Here is a 26282-nt window from a genome sequence, read left to right as displayed (position 1 = left end):
TCTCCCTGGATCTTCCTGAAACTCAACCGCATCCCATGTAAAGCCATCCCCATCTACTCATTCATAGACCCTTTTGAACATACCTACTGCCAGTGGTTTGCTGATAGACCTGCCCTTTGTCAAAGAAAATCCCTCATTTGTTGTGTTTGTGGATATTCAGGTGTAAATATCCCCTCCAGGTCCAATTTCACATTACCAATGGTTTAACAACTGGCTGGCAAAAAAAAAAAAAAAAAGAAAGAAAGAAATCTTGAATGTTGAACAACCAGCTCTAGACAACTGGTGCAAGCCAGCTCCAGCACCCCAACACCTCTCCTACCTTTTCTATGATATGATATGATATGATATGATATGATATGATATGATATGATATATGATATGATATGATACACTTAAAAGTGTTTTATTTACTGAGAAGTATTTTGGAAAAATTTTTTTATTATTATCCATGACTATTATTTCCTCCATGGAGTCAGCTCACTCGATGAGCCAGGCATCTTGAAAGAACTTAGGTTTTTGTGGTGAGTAGGCAGGCATGGTTCCTGTCCTTAGCAGGCTCACAGACTATGTGGACACAGACATTATATGGGTGCTTTTAACAGATAATTGTGACCGGTGCTTCCAAAGAGAGTCGGGATTGAAGTTGCCCCATGCGTTCCCCAGACCATCATCTCGGGCTCTGCTCCTCGGGACTGGTGCCATGTAGGAGACTTTTGCCTCCCTGTCCCAGCACCATGCCTTCTCTACTGGCACTGGGATTGTGTGGCACCCAAAGCAAGGGTAGGATCTGGGAGGCCAGCTGACTCAAACCTCAAGCTGTGAGGGGAGCCACCCTCCTGGCCCACCTCTTCCCCACCCCCACAGGAAGAGCCAAGTGCCCTGTGTTTAGAGAGGATCCAGCTGGTGGCTCCACATGTCACTGGAGGCAATTTTTATTTATAGAGGCAGATCAGAACCTCAAATTGAAGGCGTGCTAAGGGACTATTGGGTGGGTGTATTTGATATTTGTCAATAGAAGGGTTCACTCTAGGGCAGCCGTGGGCAAACTACGGCCCGCGGGCCGGATCCGGCTGTTCTATCTGGTTCTCTTGCTCTCCCCTCTGCTCCTTTACTTTGAATTTATATTAGTTCACACAAACACTCCATCCATGCTTATGTTCCAGCCCTCCGGTCCAGTTTAAGAACCCATTGTGGCCCTCGAGTCAAAAAGTTTGCCCACCCCTGCTCTAGGGTCTCAGAAGCCTTGGGGCAGTCTTTTCCATTGATGGGGGCTGTGATCACTGCCCCAGATTCACATTCTTCTTTATCTCGTACCTCACTTGGGGTCTGCTGTCATTAGCTTTGGCTTTAGAGCAGTGGTCAGCAAACCACGGCTCGTGAGCCACATGCGGCTCTTTGGCCCCTTGAGTGTGGCTCTTCCACAAAATACCACGGCCTGGGCGAGTCTGTTTTGAAGAAGTGGCATTAGAAGAAGTTTAAGTTTAAAAAATATGACTCTCAAAAGAAATTTCAATCTTGTACTGTTGATATTTGGCTCTGTTGACTAATGAGTTTGCCGACCACTGCTTTAGAGGAACCGAGTGAGGAAGTGGAGTTTATCAAAGAGCAGATGAAGAGGAAAGGGAGCAGTCTTAAGACAGCTTCCCAGCAGCAGAGCCTGAGGCAGGGATTTGGTGCATGGGAGGTACTGAGGGAGGGCTCCTGGAAGAAATCTGTAAGTGAAAGAGGGAAGTGAGACAGGGAGTGAGAAAATGCTGATCAAGAATCTATTCAGGTGGAATGCAAATTTCTCCAGAGTTGTTCTGCCTTGAGATAAGATCAGGATAGCTACCTCCTCCCCCATAGCAGGCAGCCCTTGGTACCTCCTCTTCTCCTCACCCCTTCCTCTCCAGGACCTCTCAGGTGGCTCCAGGGGAAATGGCACCCTTGAGCCTTGCTCAGGTCTCTGGAGAAGGTCTCAGGTGTAAGCCTTTAGCCTCAACACTCACAGCATCTGGCATATGGCACACCAACCTGAAGAGAAGATCTGGGTACCACAGGGCTCTTATTGTATAAAGGCTGTATTTCATCATTGGGTTGAGGCATAGCAACAAGCTAATGGATTGCCTCAACTCAAGAGCTAAAAGAAAAAGTTAAAAGCCCTTTGCTTGGCCCACTCTAGCTCGGGGAATCTGCCCAGAGTTATAGAGAGAGAACTGCAGACGGTAGGTAACAAACATTAAGTTTTGGTTTCGAAACAAAAAACTATTATTCAGACTTTGAAGTGGAGGAGGACACTAAAGAGTCAGGGAGCAAAAAAAAAAAAAACCAAAAAAACAAAAAACAAAAAACACCACACCAATCAATTTAAAAAGGAAGATTTGTTCTGGCAGTTAAAACAGGAACTGTGAGAAAGGGCAAGTAAGAGGGTGAGAGATACACTTGGACCCATTCAGTAATGTTTCCATTTGGAAGATGAGGCGTGGGCTCAGTTTAGGAACCAGGTTGAAGATGTAAGCTAAACATGCCCCAAAGTGACCCTTAGAAAATGGATCGAGTGAAAGTCTGCGGTGGGATACTTAGACTTCCAAGGTGCTGAAGCTCCAGTAGGAGATAAAACAACCCTTCCCATGCAGATGATCATCCCATCTGGTGGAAGATGGTCCAGGCTGCAGCTGCTGCAGGTGGTACCCAAGTCGCCCAATCCATGTCTTCTGGCTCAGGCATGGCAGGCTAAGGGAGAATGGTTTCTGCTCTGGAGGCTCAGTTCATGAACCATACCAGTCAGCTCCTCTTCTGGAAACTGATGCTCAGTTCCATCCAAGCCCCTTTACCAAGTGATTCTCTGTTTGTCTAATTCTTCCCCTGCCTCCCTACATACAACCTTCCATTCACTTTGCCACTTTCTATTACCCACAGACCCTGCATCCACAAGTCTTGTGTGCGTGACCTGGCCACTTCCTGCCCTCCAGCCTCATCCAGGCTTTATGTTCTTTTTCACTGCAGACACTTCAGCACACTGGTCTTCTTTCAGTTCTTTAAAACATATCAAGTTCCTTCCTACATCAGGACCTTTGCCCATCCTGCCCCCTCTGCCTGAAATTATCTGGCCACCATATGCATCTGCTTAACATCTTTCAGACTGAAACCTCACTTCCTTATAAAGACCATCCTGACCTCCAATCTAATATATTTCCCCAACATTCTCTACTCTCATTGTACCCAGTATTTTTTTCAAACCATTCATCATGTTTACTTACATGTTGACTATCTGTCTCTCAGCTAGATTCTAAGTGAAGTGAAAGGATTATGCCTATTTTGAGCACTGTTGTGTCCCCAGATCCTAGCATACAATGGTGCTCAATAAAATACGTTGAATGAACAAATGGATAAGTGAATTGATGTATCAATTGATTAATCAATCAATCAATCACTAGGTAGATAGAATGCTAACATGTCAGTCTTCCATGATTTCATTTTTTCAAACAAGCTACTTGTCAGAACTATCTCTTGGAAAGTAGAAGTAAAATGACAGAGGTAGGGATTAACTATGTGACCTACAATCCCCACTAACAAAAAAACCATCCAAGGCTTTGCTTGGTACCTTCTGTGACAGGGGCCTCACTACTCCCCCCGTGGAGTTGCTTCCACCATTGGACACTTCAGTTAGAGGGAGCTTCAATGTCATGAGCTCAAACTGGTTCCCTAGTATTTCTTCCACTCAATTTTTGAGGCCACATAGGTCCTGTCAGCCTTTTCTCTTTCCAGAAAATAAAATTCAATTCCCTTGACTTGCTCCCCCTACCCCGGTAGAGTTGAGCAGGTACTTGCTTGTCTGCTGTCTTCTCTCTAGAACCTCTCTGGCCACCAGCAAGCAGCTTCATTCCCATCTCTGGCACAGCCATCAAGGAAGCACAGCTGGCTCTGCTGATTCCCGCTGGTTGCACCCAAGTGGCAGTTAGAAAAATCAGCTTTGATTTGATTTGCAAACTGAGACGAGCCATTGAGACAAAATAAATCTGGAAACTCATAAAGCCATTTGCAGAGCTCCTTTGCAGAAGACAGCCACAGTTTTAATCTAGTAAACACTCTCTAATGATAATTAAAACAAACCCTCAGAGTAGGTGCTGAAAGCTAACCTCAATAATGAAGCATGAGATAAGGGGCCAGTGTCAGCAAAAGCTCCATGGTGCCCAGTGATCATGGTGGACTGAACCCATTGTCCCAATGGCAACAGACAAGAGACTTGGGCAATGGCCTTTTGTAAATGTGGCTCCACCATTATTAAAAAAAGAGTATTTCATCCAGTATTTTCTCTCCATTCTCCATAGTGGATGGTCACCCCTGCAGACAGTATTTCCAGTGAGATGCCCTCATTTTTTCAGATACTAAGACTGGAGCTGAGAGGGGGAATGATGTGGCCATGGCTTCCTTGACCACAGGAGTAGCATGCACAGGTGATATGAGAAGCCAAGCCAGATGTAGGAATTGTCTGCTGCAATATGGAAATGCTGCCCTTCCCTGCCCCATTGATCCAATGCTATATGGAAGGTCCTATATTTTATGTATAAAATTTCCCTGAGCAGTTGTATGGAATAATGGGGAATCAGAGACACCTGGATTGAAATCCTGCATCCAAAACTTAACTGTTTGACTTGGACAAGTCCCAACCTATGAGTCTGTCACTTCACTTTTAAGCCTGAGATTGTTAGTTCTTTCTCCTGAATATTTGAGATAATGCATGGGAAAGGTAAAGAACATAATAGATGATAAATCAGTTGAGCTTCCTTCTCTCTTTGAGACCTTCTCTGATATGAGACCTGGAGACTGAGGACTACTCAGCACATGTCCTCTCTCTGCTGTTCTCTAAGGAAGAAAAGGAAAGACTGGACTCTAATTACATCTCATACAATTGTACAAATCAGGCTTTTGTCAAATAGACTCCAGCTAGATTCAAAATGAAAAAATAAAGGGGATAGGAATGATGCTGGTCTCGGCTTTTAGCATTTAACCTTTTCATCAATAGATCATTGTATTTTGATAAGATCCTACATAACAATAATATGTAATTATTGACAGAGAATAGGATCTTGCTCATCTACTTGCTAACCTTTGACTGTGACACTTTTCCTTTTCTCATCATCTTCCCATAAATTTCAGAAGGGTCTCAGGACCAAAGGATACCCAAATGTTGCCATGGTAACTGGCGTAGGGGCCATAATGAGGGACCACTTGTGAGAAGCCAGACTGTAGTGACTAGTCTATTGGAAAACTCTTGATTATTTTTCAGTCCTCAGAAATCCCAGATTTTCAGAGGGGAAAGCCCAGGGTGTGTGTTTGAGGTTTGGATAGAATGGTGCTATTCTTCCCTGGCCAAGCCACTGAGATGAGTTTTCCATGCTGGGGCTCTCAGAATTACTTGAGTGTAACAAGGTCTCTTGACCCGTGTCCCCTTTGTCTTCTAGGTCCTAAAATTCTAATGGAATAATATGGGTTTTCCTGAAGGTCTTGTAACAAAATGGAGGAAGAGGATTAATTATAAGTATACCATAAAATAGCTAAAGTTTACCTTTAAATATCCCAACCCTTTCTTTAATATTTGTCTTGCTACAATAGCTGGTATATCTCACTAGCTTTCTATTGCTTACCTACCCCCTACTCTGTAGATTCTCTCAAACTGACACCCTCTCCAACACACAAACACACACACATGCCTACCTTCTCCACACCACACTCAGGAAGACAAAGCTGGTGTCATGGGATCCAGGAAAACAAAAGCCAAGATCAACTTGTCCTTCAAGCTTGTCCCTGGGGAGTCTTAGTTCATTCCTGTAAACTAGAAATGAGAATTATCTACTCAAGACCTTAACTTTAGCTCAAATCTGTTGTTCAAAAGTGGTTGCATTTTACAAAGGGAATAAGAGGTCTTTTAAAATAAGGGGTCAAAGAAAGAGAAAAATTTGGGTAGGCTGGAGACAAATATCTATATATATAAAAGGCTAATATGTAAATTGTCCCCTTGGGAGTTCAACAGGGAAACTGGGAGTTTGACCGAGAGACCAGAAGTTTGATTGTTCACTATGATGTGCATTGATCATCAGGGGGTGGTGCAGAACGAAGGAAGGCCCTGGCCAGCAGCTGGCAGCCAGGGAAGGAAGGCCCTGGTCTGCAACCGGAAGGCCCTGATTGGCTCTGATTGCCAGCCCTAGGGACTCCACCCGTGCATGAATTTCGTGCACCAGGTTTCTAGTTATAAATAAAGATAATAAAGCTCCATTTGAGCTTTCATTGATGGACTTTCAATGTTGTGTTGAAGTTGAGGGTAAAAGGGATATACAAAATAACCACCCATTGTGTGCCGGTCATGTGTATGTTGACATGAGTTACAATGCAATGATAGAACTAAAGCCTGGCCCATATTATGCACTAAATAAATAGTGATCATTATTATTTTCCTTACTAAAAAATTGAAGCCATATAGGCTCAAACGGGTTAAATAAAGAGCTCAAGGTGCTTCAGAACTGTAGCTGAGATCTAACTCCAAAGCTCATGGCATTTCTATGGCACAATTTTGAATCTTATCAATACCACGGTCTGGGTGATATTCCATGGACCACTGTCAGGGTCCCCTGTCTCCTATTTGTTAACTCCTTCTCAGGATTTTTTTTCAGGAATAGTTGGTAATAGAATCTTTAGGGTGTAATGGGTATTTGGTCTCTCTTCAGTGGTGTCCAAGCCAAGTCCTGGGATCTGGAGCAGAAACCTCAAGGAGCCATCAGCTGTCTTCACTTCCACAACATATTGAAGCTAATAAACCAAGAAATTAGTTTGTCTTCGAGGTTATCTGCTTCAGTACCATCTTTAGCTCATCAGCATCTTTTTGCATTTAACGTTCATTGCTTTAGAAGTGGGGCGGGGGGACAAAACAGAAAGGAAGTCTGAGGTACTCAGCATTCCGACCTCCTTTTTTTCTGCATGGTCTCAATATTTTCATCAATGTCTGACATATATACTAGTACATATGAACAAGGCCTGAAAACTGTGAAGAAAGAACAGTAATGAAATCTTCCAGTAAAAAGCCAGGTGCCTGGTGGAAAACCAGGTGATAGAGGAGAAAGCAAAAGACTTCCCCTTTTTCCTCTCACTGGATTAGTCAGGATAGGCTAGGCTTTGCTGTGACAACAGATTGATGCCCAAATCTCAGTAAGGTGCATTTGTTGTTATGTCACCCAGAATAGATATGGCCTCAAAGGATCCCATAGCAGGGGCAGGGAAAGTATGGAGAAGGTAACCTGGATCTTCAATACCTTACTCACTCATGTCACTTCCACTTACATGGCCTTGATGAAACTTAGATTCTTCCATATGCATAAGAAGGAGAGATGTCTCAGTCACCGGTATACACTAGTAATTTCTAGCACGATATATATGAGTTCTTTTCCTTTTTCTACTTCTCTTTGTGTCTTGTGAGAGCCATGAGCCGCGGTTTGCCGCTCTGTTGACTAATGAGTTTGCCGACCACTGCCCTAGAGGTTCAGAACTTTTGTCGCTGGATTTGGATAGTCTTTGATTCTAGACTTGAAAAGGTATTTAACTGCTCTGTGTCTCAGTTTCCCCAAATATAAAACAGTATCAATTAATACCACTATATCTTGGGGCTCATGTAAGAATGTAATGAGCTAATGGACATAAAATACTTCGTCTAATGCCTGGCTTATAATAAGCACTCAACAAGTAATAGCTAATGGAAAAGCAGCAAATAGATAAATTGTGTCAGTGCAGTATGATAAGGGCTGTGATGAAAGTAAGTAAATGCAGGAGTCTGTGGGAGCTAAGAGAAGGGAAACATAGAGCAATTTAAGATGTGCATTCTCAGGTATGTGGTTGAGGCACGTTTTGAAAGAAGAGTGATAATTACCATATGGAACAAGGTTGGAGAGGAAGGAGACCTTCTGAGCTGAGGAAGGAGTGTGTGCAATTCATTAGGAGACAAGAGAGCATGCATAGGACAAGGCAAAGCAACAATGGCTGGAATACCTTTGTGACCAGTGGAATCCACATGTGATGAGAGGTGAGGCTGAAGTGGCCAGCAAGACCAGGACCCCAAGGACCCTGGGTAGCTCCTTAGCATACATATGCACATTGTCCTGAGACAGGGGAAGTCCTTGGAGGTGCTGATGCAGACTGCCTTTGTCAGGAAGGCCTCCTATTCACAGGTTAGAAAATGGGTCAGAGAAGGGGTTCTCGGGCAAGGAACAGGGGAGAACAAGAGGATGCTGCTGAAACGCCAGGTGAAAACATGATTCATCTCTTCTCACAAGCCTTCAATTTCTTTTTCTGACATGCAAGGCCAACAGTGTTTGTCTTGCCTATCTCAAAAGATTGGAAGGAAAATTAACAAAAAATAGCCACTTAAAAGAGGGGTTGCAAACATTTCTGTGAAGGGCCAGATAGTAAATATTTTTTAGCTTTGCAGGCCATATGGTCTCTGTCAGAATGATCCAACTTTGTCATTACAGCACAAAAGCATAGATAATACATATAAAATAAATCTGGCTGTGTTCCAATAACATTTATTTATGGACACTGAATTTTGAACATAATCTTTTATATGTCAAAAACTATTTCTCTTCTTTTTACTTTTTTCTCAACCATTTGAAAATGTAAAAACCATTGTTAGCTCATGGCCACACAGAAAACAGCCAATGGGTGGTTGGATTTGGCTCACGAGCCATCGTTGACTGACCTCTCCCTGGGAGTGTGCTTTGAAAATGGGACATTGCCCACCTCTAAGGGAGGAGTATTATGATTGCTGTTGACCAAATTTATTGTTGGTTACATTTTACAGCATCTCACGGCTGTTAGTCAAGCTTGCCCTTCCTGTGAATTTTTGTAATTATGTATTTCCTGTTTACCAGTTGGTCTGAAATGCCCTCGCTATCTCTCAGTTTTGCATAAGAACTTTATGCAGTTTTGGATGAATCACTAGAGAAACCAGCAGCCTTTGGCCAGTGTAGGACACCTTCATGCCTTCCATATCACCTTCTCTAGAGAGGCAAGTGGTGGATTTGAAAGGATAGGAACATAGTCAGGCAAACCAGGGTTTGGCTCCTGCCTCTGCCAGTTATTACGTCTGTGACCTTGGGCAAGTTACATCAATTCTCTAACTCATCATTTCTTCATTTGTTCATTTATTTATTCAACAGATATTCAATGAGTACCTACTATGTGCCAGGTGCAGTGCAAGGCCACAGAGTACACCAGTTAACGAGGCACTAGCGTGGCTGCCTTCAAGGAGATTATAGAAATGAGGGGAGGGCAGCCATTTATAATACAGTGGTACAGGTGTCTGTCCCAGGTGAGACACTAAAGACTCCCTAGAGAGAAAGACCTGACACCTGAAGAATGGGCAGTTGTTGGCCAGGTGCAGAGGCAGGAAGGGGGTGTGTCTCACACAAAGTGACAAGCCTAGGTAAGGCCCACAGACAAGAAGGGAGGGGCCTGTTGATGATGGAAAGGAGTTTGCGCTTGGGCAGAGCAGAGTGTGGTCCTGGAGGTGGAGAGAAGAGGAGGGGCAGGCAGAGGACTGTCATTGAGGGCCCATGAGCTGACGTTTACTTTGGGAATGATAGGGCCCTTGATGCATTTCGACTAAAGGATGGACGTGGATTGAAGGGGAGCAAGCCTGGAGGCAGGAAGTCCAGCTCGGGGGCTGCTTAAATGATCCAAGTGAAACATGAGGGTGGCTCGAACTAAGTGGAAATGCAATTGGAGAGAAGGAGGAAGCTTCAAGTTTTCTGGGGTAGAATTGATAAGGCATGCTGAGTGACTCGAAGTGGGAAAAAGAGGGCTGAAGCATGACTCCAAGCTTCTCGACTGAGCAGCTAGCTACGTGGTTGGTGGCATCATTTGCTAAGGGAGGGAAAATTGGGAGAGAAGATGTTCGGGTGTAAAGGTGATGGGTTCATTTATAATAACACTGACCTTTCTGGTTGTTCTAAGTTTTAGAAACAATTATATGTGAGGTACCTGGCAGAGTACCTGGCATGTCGTGGGTGCTTGATAAATGGTGACTCTTATTCTTGTTCCATTTTTTTAAATCTATTTCAGGCCCTGTTTGGTTAGATCATGATGTTCTTTAGCTGTTTAGTATGAGCTCTTCAGAGCCACAAGAACTGCCGTTTTGTTCACTGTACCGCACGTTTTCATGTGTGTTTCTCTCTCTCCTTCTCTTCTGCATGCTGCCTGGGGACTGGCTTCCTTGTGGTCAGCACCAATGGGCAGCGCCCAGGTGACCCCGGGGACTCCACTCTGCCTCCTCACCACAGGTGATCACCAGAGCCCTGGGTGGGTGGGAGGGGAGTGAGAGTGACCCACACTCAGCAGGTCCTCCAGTCCAGGTGCACCATAGAGGAATTAGCAGTCCCTCCACCCCACTCACCCACCCATCCTCCCATTCTTCCACCCACCCATCCATTCACCTACTCACCCTCACCCATCCATCCATCCATCCATCCTACTAACGCATACAAAGTACCTACTATGTGCCGGGTACTGTTCTAGGCACCAATGTATACAATGATGAGCAAAAGAAGACATGTTCCTGTGCCTTTCTGGGAGGGGAAAGAGCCATTAGTAAAAAACAAAAACAAAAACAAAAAAAAACAAAAAACAACAACACATGACACAAATAAAGGTAGGACTCCAACCTCCAACTGTGGGCAGTGCTGCAAAGGAGAGGGTGTGGTGTTCAAAACAAACAAACAAACACACCAGGAACTAAAGGAGTACTTCCCAGGCAAGCCACAACTACACAGTGGTCTGAGGCTAGGAAAGTGGCCTAGTATGTCTGTGCTTAGGAAATGAGTAGCTCTGGCTCTGGTCCCAGGTCTACCATTTGTCTTGGACAAGTGCTTTATTTTATTTTTTAAATATATTTTTATTAATTTTGGAGAGGAAGGGAGAGGAAGAGAGAGCTAAAAACATCAACGATGAGACAGAATCATTGATTGCCTGCCTCCTGGCATTCCCCCATCCCCGCTCACTGTGGATCGAGCCCACAACCAGGGCATGTGCCCTGACCAGGAATTGAACTGTGACCTCTTGGTTCATAGGTCGATGCTCAATCACTAAGCCATGCTGGCCGGGGCTCTAGACAAGCCTTTTAAATGTGACAATCCCCACTGCTCTTATCTATAAGCAGGAATAGCAATACCTATCTCTTACTATTGGCTTACATGCTCTGCACTTGCAGGGTTTTCTGGAGTTGTGTTCTGAGAGAAAACAAGATAATGGGTGTGAAAACCAGTGGGGTGGGCGTAGGTAGCTGTTTGAAGGAACCACTAGCCCCTTCCCTTGAACACGTAATTTTAGCTCATTTCACATAAACACCTGCCACTCTTCAAGGTTGGGATTGCAGAGCCCAAGTGTGTCAGAGGCTGATGCCCAGCATCATCCTTGAGACAAAAGAGTCCCTGCTGACCTAGAACCTCTACGGCAGGGGCCCTTTCTGGTCAGTGGGACATTTCTTGGAGACTTCAAATATTTGTTGCCTCTCCAAGTTGTTGCTCAGACAATGGCTCGTCTCTCCTAGTCCCTAGCTGGTCCATTTATCACCATGGGAAAGGAGGTACAGGAGGCAGGGATGACATGAGTCCAGCCATCCCTGTACCTTCAAAGTCCAGTGCTGTCCACCCCCTTCCCAGACTCAGAGACATTGCTCTTAGTGAATATCTTAGGTGGGCTTCCCTAGACACAGAGGCTGAGACGGGGATTCTTGTGCACATTATTCATTGAGGAGTATCCTCAGAAGAAGGTGAGGGAGTCAGGATGGGGCAGGGGAAGAAGCTGGGGGAGGATATGGAGCCGCGTCAGCTGAGCCCACAGGGGCTCTGGAGTGTGGGTGGTATCACAGAGTTGCTTCTACCCTGAGACAAGGGGACAGGCATTTGTCAGTAGGCCACTGGCTGTGGGCTGCTGTGGGAGTGCATATTTCCTGGGGAGGTGACAGCCTTGGTCTGACGGCACTTCTGGAGGGAAAGGGGTATCTGTGGGCTGTTAGCATGGGAGATTTGGGCAACGCCCCAACAGTAGTCACCACAGCCAAGTTGTGTCCCTGCTCTTGACCCCCATAGACCAAGGTGTCACTACCGACTCCCCAGAAATGGCATCTTAGCACTCCCTAGTTATATTACCTTCAGCAAGTTGTATAACCTTGTCTCACCTGCACCGCTAATTGTCACACTTGCTCTAGAGTCATATTCAAAGCTGCATTAGGGACTCACCAGCTTACTCTCAAATAGTCGAGGGAAGGAAAAAAGATTACATCTGGGGACCCTCAGGAGGGCCCTATTCAGGAGCAGCCCAGAGCAGGCCTGCACCAAGTGCCAGCCCCTTGCCCACGCTGCCACAGCCCTCTAGCGCCCCCCTCATCCCAGGAGGGGTTACAGTTGCAGGGGGACACATGTGACCCTGAGAGGAAAGTGACTCACCATTGTGCTCACACCCACTTTGTGGAGAAGCCATGCATCTCAGAGTGTGTGAGCTGCTCTGTTTTGCGGGTCATTGATCCCTGGGCTCTGTTCACGTCAAGCAGCCTGATCATGCCTCCTTTCAACTGAGCCAGTCCCACCTCGGGCACATTTGTTCCTCCCTCTCGCCTCTGCCTCCTGAGGCGTTGGAATGGCCCCCTCTGACATGTTTACTTCCCTGGGCTCCATTTATTCCCTTCCCTCCTCAGCTGTGTTTGATGGGTGAGGTGCCTGCGAGCGTTTCTCTCTGAGCTGGCGGTCCCTTTCAAGTGTGTTTTGTGCACGCTTGTCCCCTGCGAGCAAGAATGGCTGATGTAAATGATGACCGCCCGGGTCTGAGTGATGGCGGTAGACGCGAGGAACAGGTGGCATTCAGAGGGGGTTGAGACTGAGTTCAATCTGAGCTCTGCCACTCGCTGCCTGGTGATCCTGGGCATGTTACTTCTCTCCTCCGGACTTCCCCCTCCCTCTGGAGAAGTGGTTGATTGTGAGCACTACGTGTGAGAGCGGCTTTCACTTCTTTGCTCAGTTGACTCCAACTAGCTCTTCAGGTCACTCTGACCTGCTAGCCTTTCCTTCAAGGACCCGATGCTCTAAGACAGGGCTCCTCAATCTTGACACAAGAGACATCTGGGGGCAGATTCTTTATTGGGGGGCGGGGGGAGCTGACCTGGACATTGTAGGATGTTTAGGAGCATCCCTGACCCCTATCCATTCGATTCCCATAGCACTTATCTCTGCGTTGTCACAACAAATAGATCTCCTGACGTTCCAAATGTTCCCTGAGGGGCAAAAGCACCCCCTGTTGAAAACCCTGAGAATTGCACTGTTAAGTAAAAATAGCATTTCAGCTGTTACATAATTTTAAGTCGCATTAGAAAAGTAACAGGTGAAATTAATTTAAACGTAGTTCATTGAACCCAGTGTATACAAAATATTGTCATTTTAACATGTAATCAATATTTTCAAATTATGAATGAGAGATATTTTACATTCTTTCTTTGCACTGAGTCTTTGAAATCTGGTGTGAATTTTACATGTGCAGCACTTCTCAGTTCAGATGCTAAATTTTAAACAGTTAAAGTAAAATGTAATCCTAAAAAAGGTCAACACTGTTTACAATCAAGCATACTGTACACTGCTTCCGTCTTTAAATTTAAATTCGTTGACATGAAATAAACTTTAACATTCGGTTCCACAGCCACACCAGCCACATGTCACGGGCTCAGAAACCACAGGTGGCGTTGTGAACAGTGAAGAGCTAGAGGTTAAAGGTCTTCACTGTCTCTGTGCCCAGCTGCTAAACAGAAGTGAATGTGCACAGAGTCGAGGCTTAGTAAACGGCCAGTTCCCAGTATCCCATTCCCCCTGCCAAGCTTCCTAGAGACTGACTTTCTGGAGCTTTTGAATGGGGCTCCCCCAGATCTGCTGGTGCAGCCCCACTGGGCCCACTGCCCAGCCTGGGCTCGCATGGTGCTGGCCCAGGGGAGGTCGGGCTGGGGGAGGGAGCCCGGGCATCACAGGGGAGACCTCCCCAGGCCTCCGAGTAAGCAGTAACAGGCACTGCGCACTCGATCTTGGCTTCTGCTTCTGTCCTCTCTTGCTTACAGAAGAGCTGCTTTTCCCATCCTTTGGGAAGGGGCACAGATCAGCTTTCCGTACAGAACAGAGACTCAGTGTTGCTGCTTTCAAAACTGAGGGGCAGAGTCTAGAAGAAAGAAAACATGTTCATGGTGGATTTTGGCTGGAATCTCAACAATCGATGCCATTCCCACTGCTGGTTTTATTACCCTCGCTCAGTTTCGCTGCACTAATCTGAATTCCATGCTGCATGCTGACTGGCTGTTCGCTCTGATCCCGCTTATGCTTCCACTAATCCTCCCTAGAGATGGCTCGCCCCCTCCTGTGCACCTCTCTCCTTTTCAGGCTCTCTGATGTTTGCTGCCAGCTGCCTATTCCAGAGGCAAGATTTGGACAAAGCTGCCCGAGCCGAGCAGATCTTTGCCTCTCCTCCCCCTTCCTGCCCTATTGAGTCAGGCAGTGCTGTCACTTCGGGGTGGGGAGAGGGGGGGACATCAATTTGGCCGGAGTCAGTTGGAAAGAATTGAATTATGTTTCTGAGTAAGAGCTTTAGGGCTGCCTCAGCCCCTGGTGCACCCTGATGCCCTGTTCAGACAGATAAAGCCAGGACATGTCCTTCTAGAAGCCTCCTGTTCCGCTGAGTCTGTAACCACCCAGGAGTCTTGTCCCTCTTCCCACGTGCTCTCCATTGGGCCCTGACTCCTATTAGCATTTGATTTGACTTATGAAATGCAAAGACCTCCCTCCCGTGGGTGGCCCATTCCCAGGCTGCTTGGATCATGACTCAGCTGAACCTGCTGTGATGGGTTGAATTGTGTCTCCCAGAAAAGATGGGTTGCAGTCCTAACCCCTCGTTCCTGTGAATGTGACCTTATTTAAAAGAGGATCTTTGCAGATGTTATTAGTGAAGATGAAGTCATGGGTGGCTCTAATCTAATATGACCGGTGTCCTTACAAGAAGAGAAATAGCACAGAAGACAGAGACACAAAGAGGACTGTGTGATGAGAGGCAGAGATTAGAATGCCAAGGACTGCCAGCCACCACCACAGCCAGGAAGAGGGGCCAGGAAGGACTCTGCCCTGTCTCAGGGGAGCCCTGCTCATCCCTTGACTTCAGACCTTGTGTCTCCAAATTTCAGTTGTTTTCAACACCCAGCCTGTGATCGTTTGTTACAACCGCCTCAGGAACTAGTGCACTCGGAGACGCAGCACTCCTGACCCCTGGGCAGTGGACGGGGCCACTCTCAGAGCTGTGCTTTGCAGACCTCACGGAGACCAAGGCCAAGAGCTGCCATCTCAGCGGGGCTCCCCGGGGGTCCCCTTTTGGCTGCATCCCACATTTGGCTCAGGACTGTCTCCACTCTGTGGCTCTGATGCCCTCTTCCTGGTCCTGCCTCCTGCCTTTGAATGGTCTCGGCACCTGTGCTGGTTGCCTCCTGGCCTTGGCCTCTCCCTCACCAACCAGGCTGTCGTAACCTGTTCTCAGAGTCCTGGCACTGTATGGCCCGTAGACCATCCCAGGTCAGCTTCTGCGCTTATCTTTCCACTGACTGCTCCTGCGAAGGCTCCCCGTCCGCCAGCTGCCCCAGGACTGCTCCGACTCTACAGGAAGAACGCGTCTGCTCAGTGCGGCCACACGCTCTCTGATCCTGGGAAAGTCTGAAGGGACTTTGCCGCAGAGCATCCAAAAGAGCGAGTGTTCTCTTTTACATCTGCTCTTCAAACTAAATCCTTAATCCCCAACTCAGGACGTGGGTTAAGCAGCTTTGAGCCGCCTGGGCTCCTGGCTCAGCACACAGATTTCTGCTGCAGGAGCCAGGGCCTCAGGCTGAGCGGACTTGGCCTGCCTTCCTCATCAGCAGGACAGACTGGTCTGGACCACAGGGAGCTGGGGAGGAAGTGGTCTCAGAGATGCTTGACCTGTCCCATGTTGCTCTGGACATGTGGAAATGAAGTGTGTAGTCCAGGCGTGCCTAAGCAGAATCCTGCGTGCCCTTCTCTTTCCATAGCTGTTTATTAGCACCCATCCCACTGTGTTCGGATTGGCAGCTTGCACGCTTCTCTCTCCAAATATGTTAGTGAGCTCCCAGACAGCAGGTGTGTCTATGAATCACCTCACCTGCAGATCCATTATCTTCATTATCTTCCAGGCACCACATACATTGGGCAATGCCCAAGACTTCTCCTTGGTGGCCAAGGCTTGAGTTGGTGCTCCTGAGACCAATATATGGGTCTAATCCATTTGGAGGCCACTTAGCTTTGTGTGGTTTCATGGGCATAGGTTGACTGTGCCCATGAGTACAGACTGACCAGCAGAACCCTCCCAAACTCTAGCCACCAGCTGACTTCTGATTCCTCCTTCAGATTTGACCCTTATCCCAGCCACATCCTGGTCCTTAACCTTAACTGTGTCCTGATGTCTAGACCAGTCGACAAAGTGCACCCATCTCTGGGTTCCTAGACAGTGTCACACCCAACTTTAGCCATAGCTTACAGTCCTACTCTGGTCACGGACTAGGGTCCTGGCACTCCTGCGGAAGGCCTTCCCTGGGCACAAGGGGGGGCAGTTGAGACCATGGGAAACATAAAGGGGTTCTCTGCCCACCACCAGTACAGCTTTGAAAGGATATGCCTTACAAGGGATGTGTCAATAATGACAGTGCCCGACGTCAGTCCGTCATGACTGGTCTTAACTAAGTCCATTGTGCTGAATTCCAAATGCTTTTTTAAAAAAATTAGAATAAAGGAGTTTTCTTGCACCCTGTAGCGATTCACCCTCAGGGTTTATATAGCCTCCTTTCCTACCATGTGTAACATGATTGAACTAGAATTTGACCTACACAGAACATTCGCTGTGCAAAACAAGGCCTACCTGAAAACAGAGATTCGGGAGACGCCTGGGACCAAGCGCAATCAGCACTTGAGGAACAATTTATTTGTGTGGCCAGCGTGCTTTCAAACAATCAATTAAAGCTATTTCTATCTCCTGGGGTGCTAACCTCCATTAAAGCCTGGGAAAGAGGGCAGCCTCGGTCGGCAATGTTTAGCAGCTTCAGTTGTATCGTCTGTGATGAAGTCGATTCCCGCCTCTAAGGACTGGCTGGGTAATACTGAGGGAGTCTGGGATGTTATAAATCTGTATCTTCTTTATACTTTAACTCAGTACTTATTCAGTGGCTTTCCACAGCCAGGGTAGAGCTATCTTTGAAAATCCTGTTTCTCTGTAGTATTTTCCAGCTACTTGACATTGACTCCCAAGTTAAATCTTGGGTGAAAGCAATTACTGTCATATGATGAATTGAGGCAATTTATTTATTACTTTGAGAAACATCCTAGGTGATATCACTTAGAAGAATGATGGAATAATCCTTCTTATGTACTCCATTATCCACCAGATCTCGTGATGGAGGTGCATTCTGAGATGCAGGGGAGGTAGCCAGCAATTTAAAAAATTAGTCATCGTGAGATCAAAGAAAGAGTATTGGAAATAAAGTAGAAAATAGTTCCCTAAACTTAAGCCAGACTTGTCTCCCGGTGAAATTATATGGGATGCTTTGGTTGCTAAATATCAAGAAAGGTATTATAGAGAAAGACCAGAGATTAATAATAAAGCTAAATGCAATATATTAAGGGCTTGGAGATGGTGGCTGATATACAAGGAAAATGAAAAGGATGAGGGAACTTAAGTTTAAAAGGTCAAGTGTAAATATCATTTGAGCAAAGTCTGTATAATTTGGCCCTTATAACAAGATTCATATGACATGTTCATCAATCCCTTGGATATTAGAATATTATATGTTGGTGAGAGGGCATGAGAGGAGATGAGATAATCTTAAAGAAAGGCTGGGATAAATAGAGCTGCATGATACAAGCAGGTGGCAAACTGAGCAGGGACAGGAATAGATGCAAAGGCATCTTAATCTGCCAGTCATGATCAGGGTCTAGATCCCCTAAATACCAGTCTATATTTTTCTTCCTGATATTTGAGGAAAGACAACCAGATTTCCCTGCTTAGCAATGTCTCCCCCCTGTTTGTGGGAGAGGTGGCAGAATGGTATAATGATTTAAAGAGAATAAGCTCTGTAGCAGACTGCCAGGGTTCAAATCCCATCTCTGCCACTTGCTACTATTACTTAGTCTCTCTGAGCCTCAGTTTTCCCATCTCTGAAGTGGGTAGGGTGAGAAAACCCACTTCATAGCATTGTAGTGAGGATGAAAAGAGATAGTATAAATGAAGGGCTTAAAACAGCATCCTGGCTTGTAGTAAAAACTCCCAGTCTATGTTAACTCTTTGTTGTTAATAATATTTCTGTTTCACATGTGGTCAGGTATCCTGACTCTTGTAGAAACAGTCCAGTTTTACACCTGGCTGTCCCGAAAGCCATCTTGGCCATGACTTTGTGCAAGACACAGTACTGGACATTCCTCTGGAGGTACAAGTCCAGACACAGCTCAAAAGTGGCAACGAGGTGAAACTAGAAAAACGCATGCTGGCCCTTGGCCTATTTGGCCTCAGATCCATCTGTTGCTCACCCCCTACTGTGCTGGGATATGCAGGTGACTCTTGGGCCTCATGTCAAGTGGTGACCGGGTTTGGCCAAAAGGAGACATCAACTGTGGAGCAAGAGGAAGGATAAGGCTTCCCTTGTGGCCTCAAGAGGGAAGAACTGTACAGGCCTGACACAGTTCTCCAAGTCTCACTTCTGTTGGGGACCCTGACCTCTGGGCACAGATGGCCCCACCTCTGCCCTTTGTCTTTCCAGCCTGGGCTGGGTAATGGCTTGTGATGTCACCCTCTGGGTTGCCTCACCATCCTCTCCTGAACCCTGGGTACCACTTCTTTTGTAAATTTGCTTCAGTTTAAGTGTTTGGAGCACTTAAAAGATGGGTTGCAGTCCTAACCCCTCGTTCTTGTGAAGTTTCCCTTTTCCCAGTTGGATGCTGACTACTGCGGAGCCTGTGGTGGTTTCTAGTGGTTATTCCCTTCTTTAGTAAATGGAATGAAAAGAAAATCTGACTTAATCATCTGGTCTATGTATTTTTTTTGTTCTGTATCAACATCACACTTACTCGTGTGAAATATCTGGAATCCACATTTTTCCATTAAAAGAAAAGTCAGCAACAGCATTCGTTTCTCCCCAGGCTTCTCGCACCCCTCCTGTTCGCTACAATCTCTGTCCTCAAATACTGCCAACCTAGTTCATGGTCACAGTCACAAATGCTCTCGACGCCTTGGGATGCAATTTGTAAAGACTGGAGGCTTTCATCTAATGAAGGATCCAGATGCTTTCCTACCAACTCTTTTCCTATCTGGACTTCAGTTTCATCTTAAAAATAGCCTACCATTCTGAGAATTCACTTCCAGCAAAAGCAAGAAGGGATTTGGTGTGTACCTGGCTTTAGAAGAACTAGAAAGTTGCCCAGCTTCCTCATCTTTTCCCTGTTGCCTCCTCTTGGAAAAACTCCCATAATCAGAGAAGCCTGCAATGCTTAACGTAGAGGTAGCAGCAGCTCAGATGCAGGGTTTCAAAGCTTCTCTCTACTGAGCGGTAGGTGCACACAAAGCCAGAGTAAAAGCAGAGAAACTCATCAAGGAACTCATTAAGTAGATGGGTGAACTGCCAACATGCTAAGATTGGGGGATAATATGCCCTTGGACAGCTAAGAGGCGACTGAGTATTTTCAAGACTTCAACTTTTAGGAGTTGTGTCTCCGAGAGTCGGCTTCCTTTCCTCACCATCAGCAATGATCATCAGCGTGCGTTAGGCTTCCACGGGGATTTACTTGGTTTTATCAATTGCAATTAGATGTTCTTTATTTGCAACTTCTATTTTTGCTCCGTATATTTACTGGGCCTGTAGCCAGTGAGAACACTTTGAGAATGAATCATTAATCCCTTGTTGCCAAATTATGCTATTGCTGCCATTAAGTCATCCACATGTGAGCCTGATACAGGCCTGGCCTATAGAGGAAGTGAAATGAATCACTCTGGGGGCTCTGCCTGCCTTCATCCTGAGAATTGGATGAACTAGGGCAGCAGGTTGCAAGGAAGCATTGCCCCAGTGCCCACTGTGCACCCACAGTTTATAGACACCAAAACACCCTGCTGTCTCTCTAGCACCAGTTCCAAGGTCATGCTGTCAGTGTGCCACATGTGTGAGCAGTTCCTCAGAGTTTTCCAAGCATTTTTATTTCCATTGTTACATTTTATCCTTAGAAAATCTCTGTGAACTTGGCTTTTACTCCCTATTTTATAAATGAGGATATCAGATTGCATTTGGTTAACAGCTTTGATCAGGGTCACACAATGAGTTAGTGATGGAGTCTGGAAGCAAGCTCATGTATTTCTAATTTTAAACCCATTACTTTAGACCAATCTCATAAAACCATAGCATCTCAAACCTCAAGAAGGAGCATTAGAGGTCATTTGGTCTCTTCTGCTTGATGGGGAGCACGCTGTGTGCCCAGACAGTGCCTTTCATTGTTGGTGGCACATTTTCCTGCCTTTGTTGGTAACTTGGGGGTCTACAGGTGGGCCCCATGGGAGTCTCATGGCTCTAAGGATGACAGGAAGATTGTCTTTCACCCAGAGCATGGGTGTCCCTGGAAACAAGGGTTGCTGGGTTGAGGTGGGAGGTGGGGTCAATAGCAGAGAAGAAAGGTCAAGATATAGAGGGCTCGGTTGAGCATCCCAGAAGCCTAGGAGGCGAGACCAGGTGGAGACAGAGTAGGTAGGTAAAGGGAGGGCTAACTCTGGAAAGGACTTGGGAACCATCACTGCTTTTGTGCTCCTCTCTACATCATAATGCCACATTGAAAGGGGCTGGGCTGGGCCTCAGAATGATAACACTTCCACATTAAATCCTTTTCTTGAGTTGGCCCCAAATCTGTCCCTGTCACTTCTACCCATTAGTATTAGCTCTGACTTTTAAAATTCAAGGGACCAAGTCCATTCCATCCTTCACAATGGTCCTTTAACTTTTGGAAGGCAAGATTAGGACTCATATGAATCTTCCCTTCTCTAGGCTGAGAAGCCCTGATTCTGACTTCAGCTCCTCCAAAGCCAATGATATCTGGATTTTAATGAGCAACCAAATCACCTAGAGTCCTTGATAAATGGTGATTCAGTAGATCTGGGGTGGGGCCCGAGATTCTGCATTTGTGATAAGTTCCCAAAGTGATGCTGATGTTGCTGGTCAGTGGACCACACTTTGAGTGGCAAGGCTCTTGGCCTATCTTCACCCTGGAGCTCTCTCTCAGAGGCTGGGATCCCCAACCGGACAAGCCTCATCAAATTGGTCCTTCTAATGCAGAGTGGAGCTGAACATCATTGCCCTTGCTGGGTCCTAGGAGACCTTGGGGAATATAAACCATCATGGTTGTTTGGTAACATGGAAGGAGGCAGTAGGAGAGACAGAACATGGTGACTGGGTCCTATGTGTGGGGTGAATATTGAGAGGGGGGCACAGACTTCAAGAGACCAAGAGCCATGCCTTGGGCACCATGTGTTCATGTGCAAAAGTGGACAAGTAGTATGGTGAAAGCCAGATGTGGACTCTGAGCTGGAGCTAGGAGGGGACTAGATTCTATGCCACAATAGCTTTTGTGGAAAGAGTCAAGAGCAGGGTTAGCATCGGCTGCTTGGAGAGGACTGGTTCAGCCTTTTGGGGGCGCTTAGAGCTTGGAGGGCACAGCTGGCTGGGGTAGGAGGTCAGGCGCGCAGTCTCATGTTGTAGACAGGGGTCCTCTGCTAGTGCAGGCTGAGTTCACAAGGTTGTTTTGAAAACTACATCCTACAAAGGACTCAAGTGGAGCCTTGAAGCTGCTCCAGGTGGATAAATCCACCACTTGGTACCTCGTTGCCAGTTCTGATTTACTTGGACTATTCTCAGGTTGGCTCCCAGTGGAGGAGGGAGATGAAGAGGATACATTCAGATGCCTCCCCTTCTCTCATTTCTCAGACTCCCAGTTCCTGCTTAATTGATACAAGTCATCCAGGGCCAGGGACAGAGCTTTTTGGGATTTGACTCTCATGAAAAGGATGGGCTTAGGGCAAATGGAATGTAACTACCATATTGCTGAATGGTTCCCAGTTCTGCCTCTCCGAAGAGTTCCCTTGGATTTCAGGCCAGTGTGTCAGATGGCTATCCTTCTATGTGGACTGAGAGCTGGCATTTCCTTAACTACAACTCCATCAAGGACAGTTCATTGTAGTGATAAGGGATGAGTCCCAAACTCAGAATCCCAGCTCTGAAACTCATTAATTAGATTAATGCCTGGGACAGGTCACGTCACCCTTTTGTGAACATTTCTAATCTATATAAAAGAGAAAATAAAACTAGCTCATTCTGCGTCGAGTGTTAAGAAGATCAAGTGACTTATTATGTGAAAAGTGCTTAGCACATTGCTCGGCACCCAGTAATGGATCAGCACATTTAAGCTAAATTTTAAAGAAGTAGTGATATGAGCTTCTATTTGATAAGGAGCTCCGCGCCTGCCTGAGACAGCTGATCACAATGCCAGGAGCCCCCATCATTAGCCAACCTCATGTGCTTCCTAAGTCCTATCACAGGTCTCATCTGCTCGTGGAGCCCCATGGACACATTCCTGGCTGCAACAAGACCAGGACTGGCTTATCCTCTGTCTCTATCCCTCTCGTTTTCCTCTCAGATGTAGCAGCCACATGTGCATCCTGCCTGGCCTTTGATCCCAGAGCCCATTCCTCTATAGTATATCCCCTTTGAACACTGTCAGCACTTCCTTTGTGAACAGAGGCACAGATTCCCAGCAGCCAGAGCAAAGGCCCGTAAAAGGATGCTGAAGTGGGAGTTAGACTTGTCATGTCCCAGGGGTTGTTCATGTCCCTGTATCTGGAGCCTAGGTGGACCTGCCAAGCATGGCTCCTCACATAACTTTGCTGTATAGAGTCTGGCATGTCAGTTAGATGACTCTCGGCTGAATTCATTGAATCTGTCTAAATCACTGGGCTGTGGCCTTTGAGGTGGCCTCTCTGAATGTCTCAGATGCTCTGTGACCCCCAAGTATGTCACATTGCTAGTTCCTGATCACTGCTGAAGGTGCTTCTGTTTAGAAACATCTTAGAACTTATTGGGAAAGGTTTTCAAGTACGCATCCGAGATCTCACTTTCATCTGGGTATAGAGCTTGATTCTATCTTAGGAGCAGTGCTTGGCACTGTTAATTTCTTCTTCCTTCTTAAAACACCCTCTTCTATTGGTGCTAGGACACAATACACCTGGTTCTTTTTCTTACCTGTCTGGCCAGTTCTTCTCCTTCTCCTATGCAGGCTCATCTTCCTCGACCCACTCACTAAATACCACAGACCTTCCAGTCTCTATCTAAGTCTGCATCTCCTTTCACTCTTCATTCTCCCCCTGGTTGACTTCATCAACTCCCAGCTTCAAGTACCATCTAGGTGCATAGGAGTCACACAGTTTTACCTCCAGCTCAGACCTTTTAGAGCTCCTACTTTTCTAGAGTATCTCTCAAGCTCAGATTTCCCCAAACACACACATTTTCCCTCTAAAGCTATTCCTTTTCTATTGTTTCCTGAATCCATGAACAGCAAGCACCATCATCCACTTCGTTATGAAAGCCAGACTTGTGATCCTCCTCCACAGTCCCCTCTCCCTTATTCCCATATCCAATCCATCAAGAGGTTTCATTTATATCTATTTTAGGTAATTATCTCTCTTATTGCATCTTTCTGTCTGCACTGCCATTATCTGAGTCTGGCTACATCACCCCCACCCATTTGCCTACAAAATTTATCTCTCCCATCCACTTTGGCTCCACAGTGAAGCTGGAATGATGTGTTAGAAATACAAATCTGACTGCATCATTGCCTCATAAATAACACTCAGATAGCTTTCTATTTTTCTTGGGGTTAAGGACAAAAACTCTCATTGCGGCCTATTGTGTCCAGTGTGGACTGGCCCGTGCTGTCCTCTCCAGCTTCTCTCTCACCCTCATCATACTACGTTTCTTTCATTTCTTGAATGCTCTGGGATCCTTGCCCCGTCACACAGCCTGGGCCAGTGCTGTTTTTTTCTGCTGTTCCCATGTGACTTTCTCACTTTCTCTTCCACTAGTTAGAGCCTGTCCTCCTTTGGAGCTCACCCCACTGGCCACTTCCTCCCAGAAGAGATCACTTATTCATTTCCCCATTATACACTTCCCAAGTGTCATGTGCCTCTCAGTTCTGATCCTTCATAGAGTTGAAAGCTTACTATTACTGATTCTTGGTTCATTAAGCCTATCCCCTAAGCCCCATCCAACACTCATTGTAGGCTCTTTGAAGGCAGGAGCTGTGCCTGTTTTCTCACTATGTATCACCAAATGCCTGGCACATAGAGGGTGCTTGTGATTATGTATGGAATGAATAAAGTATGACACTCATAGACCAAGCTAATAACAGTGTTCCTGGGGAATTGGGATCTTCTGCAGGTCTCCTTTGCCTTTGTACCCCAGTCTCTAGAACAGGATCTCATAGCGGGCACTAAGTCAAGTTCAGCTACGCCTGTGAGCGGATGCTCCAGAGCCAACAATCCCTTCAAATCCAAATGCAAAGACTCTGACACTATTAAGGAAACTGCTCTGAGGTGCTCAGCCTCCTTTGTGCTTAGTCATGTCATATGTCTCTGGGACTAGACATAGCTCAGAATTCTTGTCTTCAAAAAGGGAAAGGGGGGCTACATGGGGGCTACTGGGAACCAGCCCCAACTCTGGAATGTGAGCCCAGCCCTGCCAAAGAGGCAGTGAGCTGGCTCCCCCAGGAATTCTCTGGCTCTGGATAAGTAAAGCCTGTGCAGATGGTGTTGGGATTTGATACTCTAGTTTTGTCTTTAGCTAGTGAGGGGAACTAGAAAAAAAAAAAAAAAACCCTCCTCCATAACTTCTTCCAAAAGGAGGAACTCTGACCCCACTGATAGCGTAGTTTGGCACACAGCCCAGTTTGGCACACTTCATGGGTACTCAGTAGCAAATTAATGAATGAAGCAAATAACTGTGGTTCACTTGCCTGTGTGTCATTCAGTAACCATCTGTTAACCAACAATTATAAGGAAGGAGGCCTGGACTACACTCTGGTGTTAGAGAAGTGACTAGGACCCACTCCCTGATCTGGAAGACTTACCCTTCTCACTAGGGAGGCTTGGCTGAGTAAACCCAGCTTGTCTAAGTTACAAGAGAGTCTGGGGAAGGTGCTCTGATAAAGTAAACACTGGATGCTCTTATGCAAGAAGAGGAGATGCATCCGTGTGCTGGAGGGATGTTCTTAACCATCAGGGAGTCTGGGGACTCAGAATCATAGCTTACGAGCATTAATGTCCCTTCTACTCAGCTGAGGTCTATGAACACGTGGCTGGAAAAGGAGAAACTCAATTTGGTTTCATGAGAACAAATGTGTGTGGGCAGCGATGTCATCCCTTCAGCTAAACATTGAACAATGCAAACATTAAGGGAACAACTATTAGGAGCCAGGCTCTGGGCTAACACGAGGAAGCAAAGATAGAGGAGGCATAACCTTGCCCCTGAGGAGCTTGCAGACCACTGGAGGAGACCATTGGGGAAACAAATAACTAATAATATTGGGACATTAAGGTATGCGCAAAGTGTTGTAGAGTTATCAGAATTGAGAGAAAAGACATGAACTCTCCCAGGGGCACAGGCAACCAGAGAAGATGTCTCTGATGATGGATGAGCTGGTGCTGAGGTAGCAGAAAAATAGGAACGAGTGAGGAAGAGGATGCTTTGGATTTAGGGGCCTCACACAATCCTGGCACCATTGGGAAGCTAAAGAGCATCAGGAGGGGTTTCCTCGGGGTGCCGGACCAGCAGTGCTCTCCAGCAGTGTTCACACAGGTGTCTGGAGGGGGAAGTTGCCTCTGTTCGCTGGTATGTTACATGAAGAGATTGAGCTTAGGCATTCTCTGCCTGCTTGCTTTTACTATTAGCAAAATCATTGTATGGGGGCAGGGGTCTTGAGAGTGGAATACAGGGTTTCTAACTCTTAAGGCCTAGATTCGGGTCAGAAACCCGTGGAATCCTCGCCCTGACCTTTATTAGCCATGTGACCTTCAGCAAGTTCCCTTGGTTTTCTCATCTACAAAATGGGAAAATCATTTCTGCTTGTTGGAGTGTTTGTAAGGACTGACAAAGGTGGATCCATGAG

General features: G+C 46.3%; 1 protein-coding gene across 19 annotated transcripts in view; it reads left to right on the top strand.

Moving 5' to 3' along the window:
- Positions 1-26282, top strand: part of PTPRT (protein tyrosine phosphatase receptor type T) — a gene marked incomplete at its 3' end in the record, with an annotated part of 976718 nt that overhangs the window by 798901 nt on the left and 151535 nt on the right. For 11 of the 19 annotated variants that reach the window (XM_080686643.1, XM_080686654.1, XM_080686651.1 and 8 more), the window contains exon 14: positions 10251-10307. The exons of the other annotated variants lie outside the window; for them this stretch is intronic. In XM_080686643.1, coding sequence (XP_080542769.1) covers positions 10251-10307 — 57 coding nt within the window. The remainder of the gene's footprint in view (positions 1-10250; positions 10308-26282) is intronic. 19 annotated transcript variants of the gene reach the window in all.

The sequence above is a fragment of the Plecotus auritus genome (assembly GCF_963455305.1).
Source record: "Plecotus auritus genome assembly, chromosome: 8".
NCBI classification, from domain to species: Eukaryota; Metazoa; Chordata; class Mammalia; order Chiroptera; family Vespertilionidae; genus Plecotus; species Plecotus auritus.
This window is presented reverse-complemented; position numbering and strand designations above follow the sequence as displayed.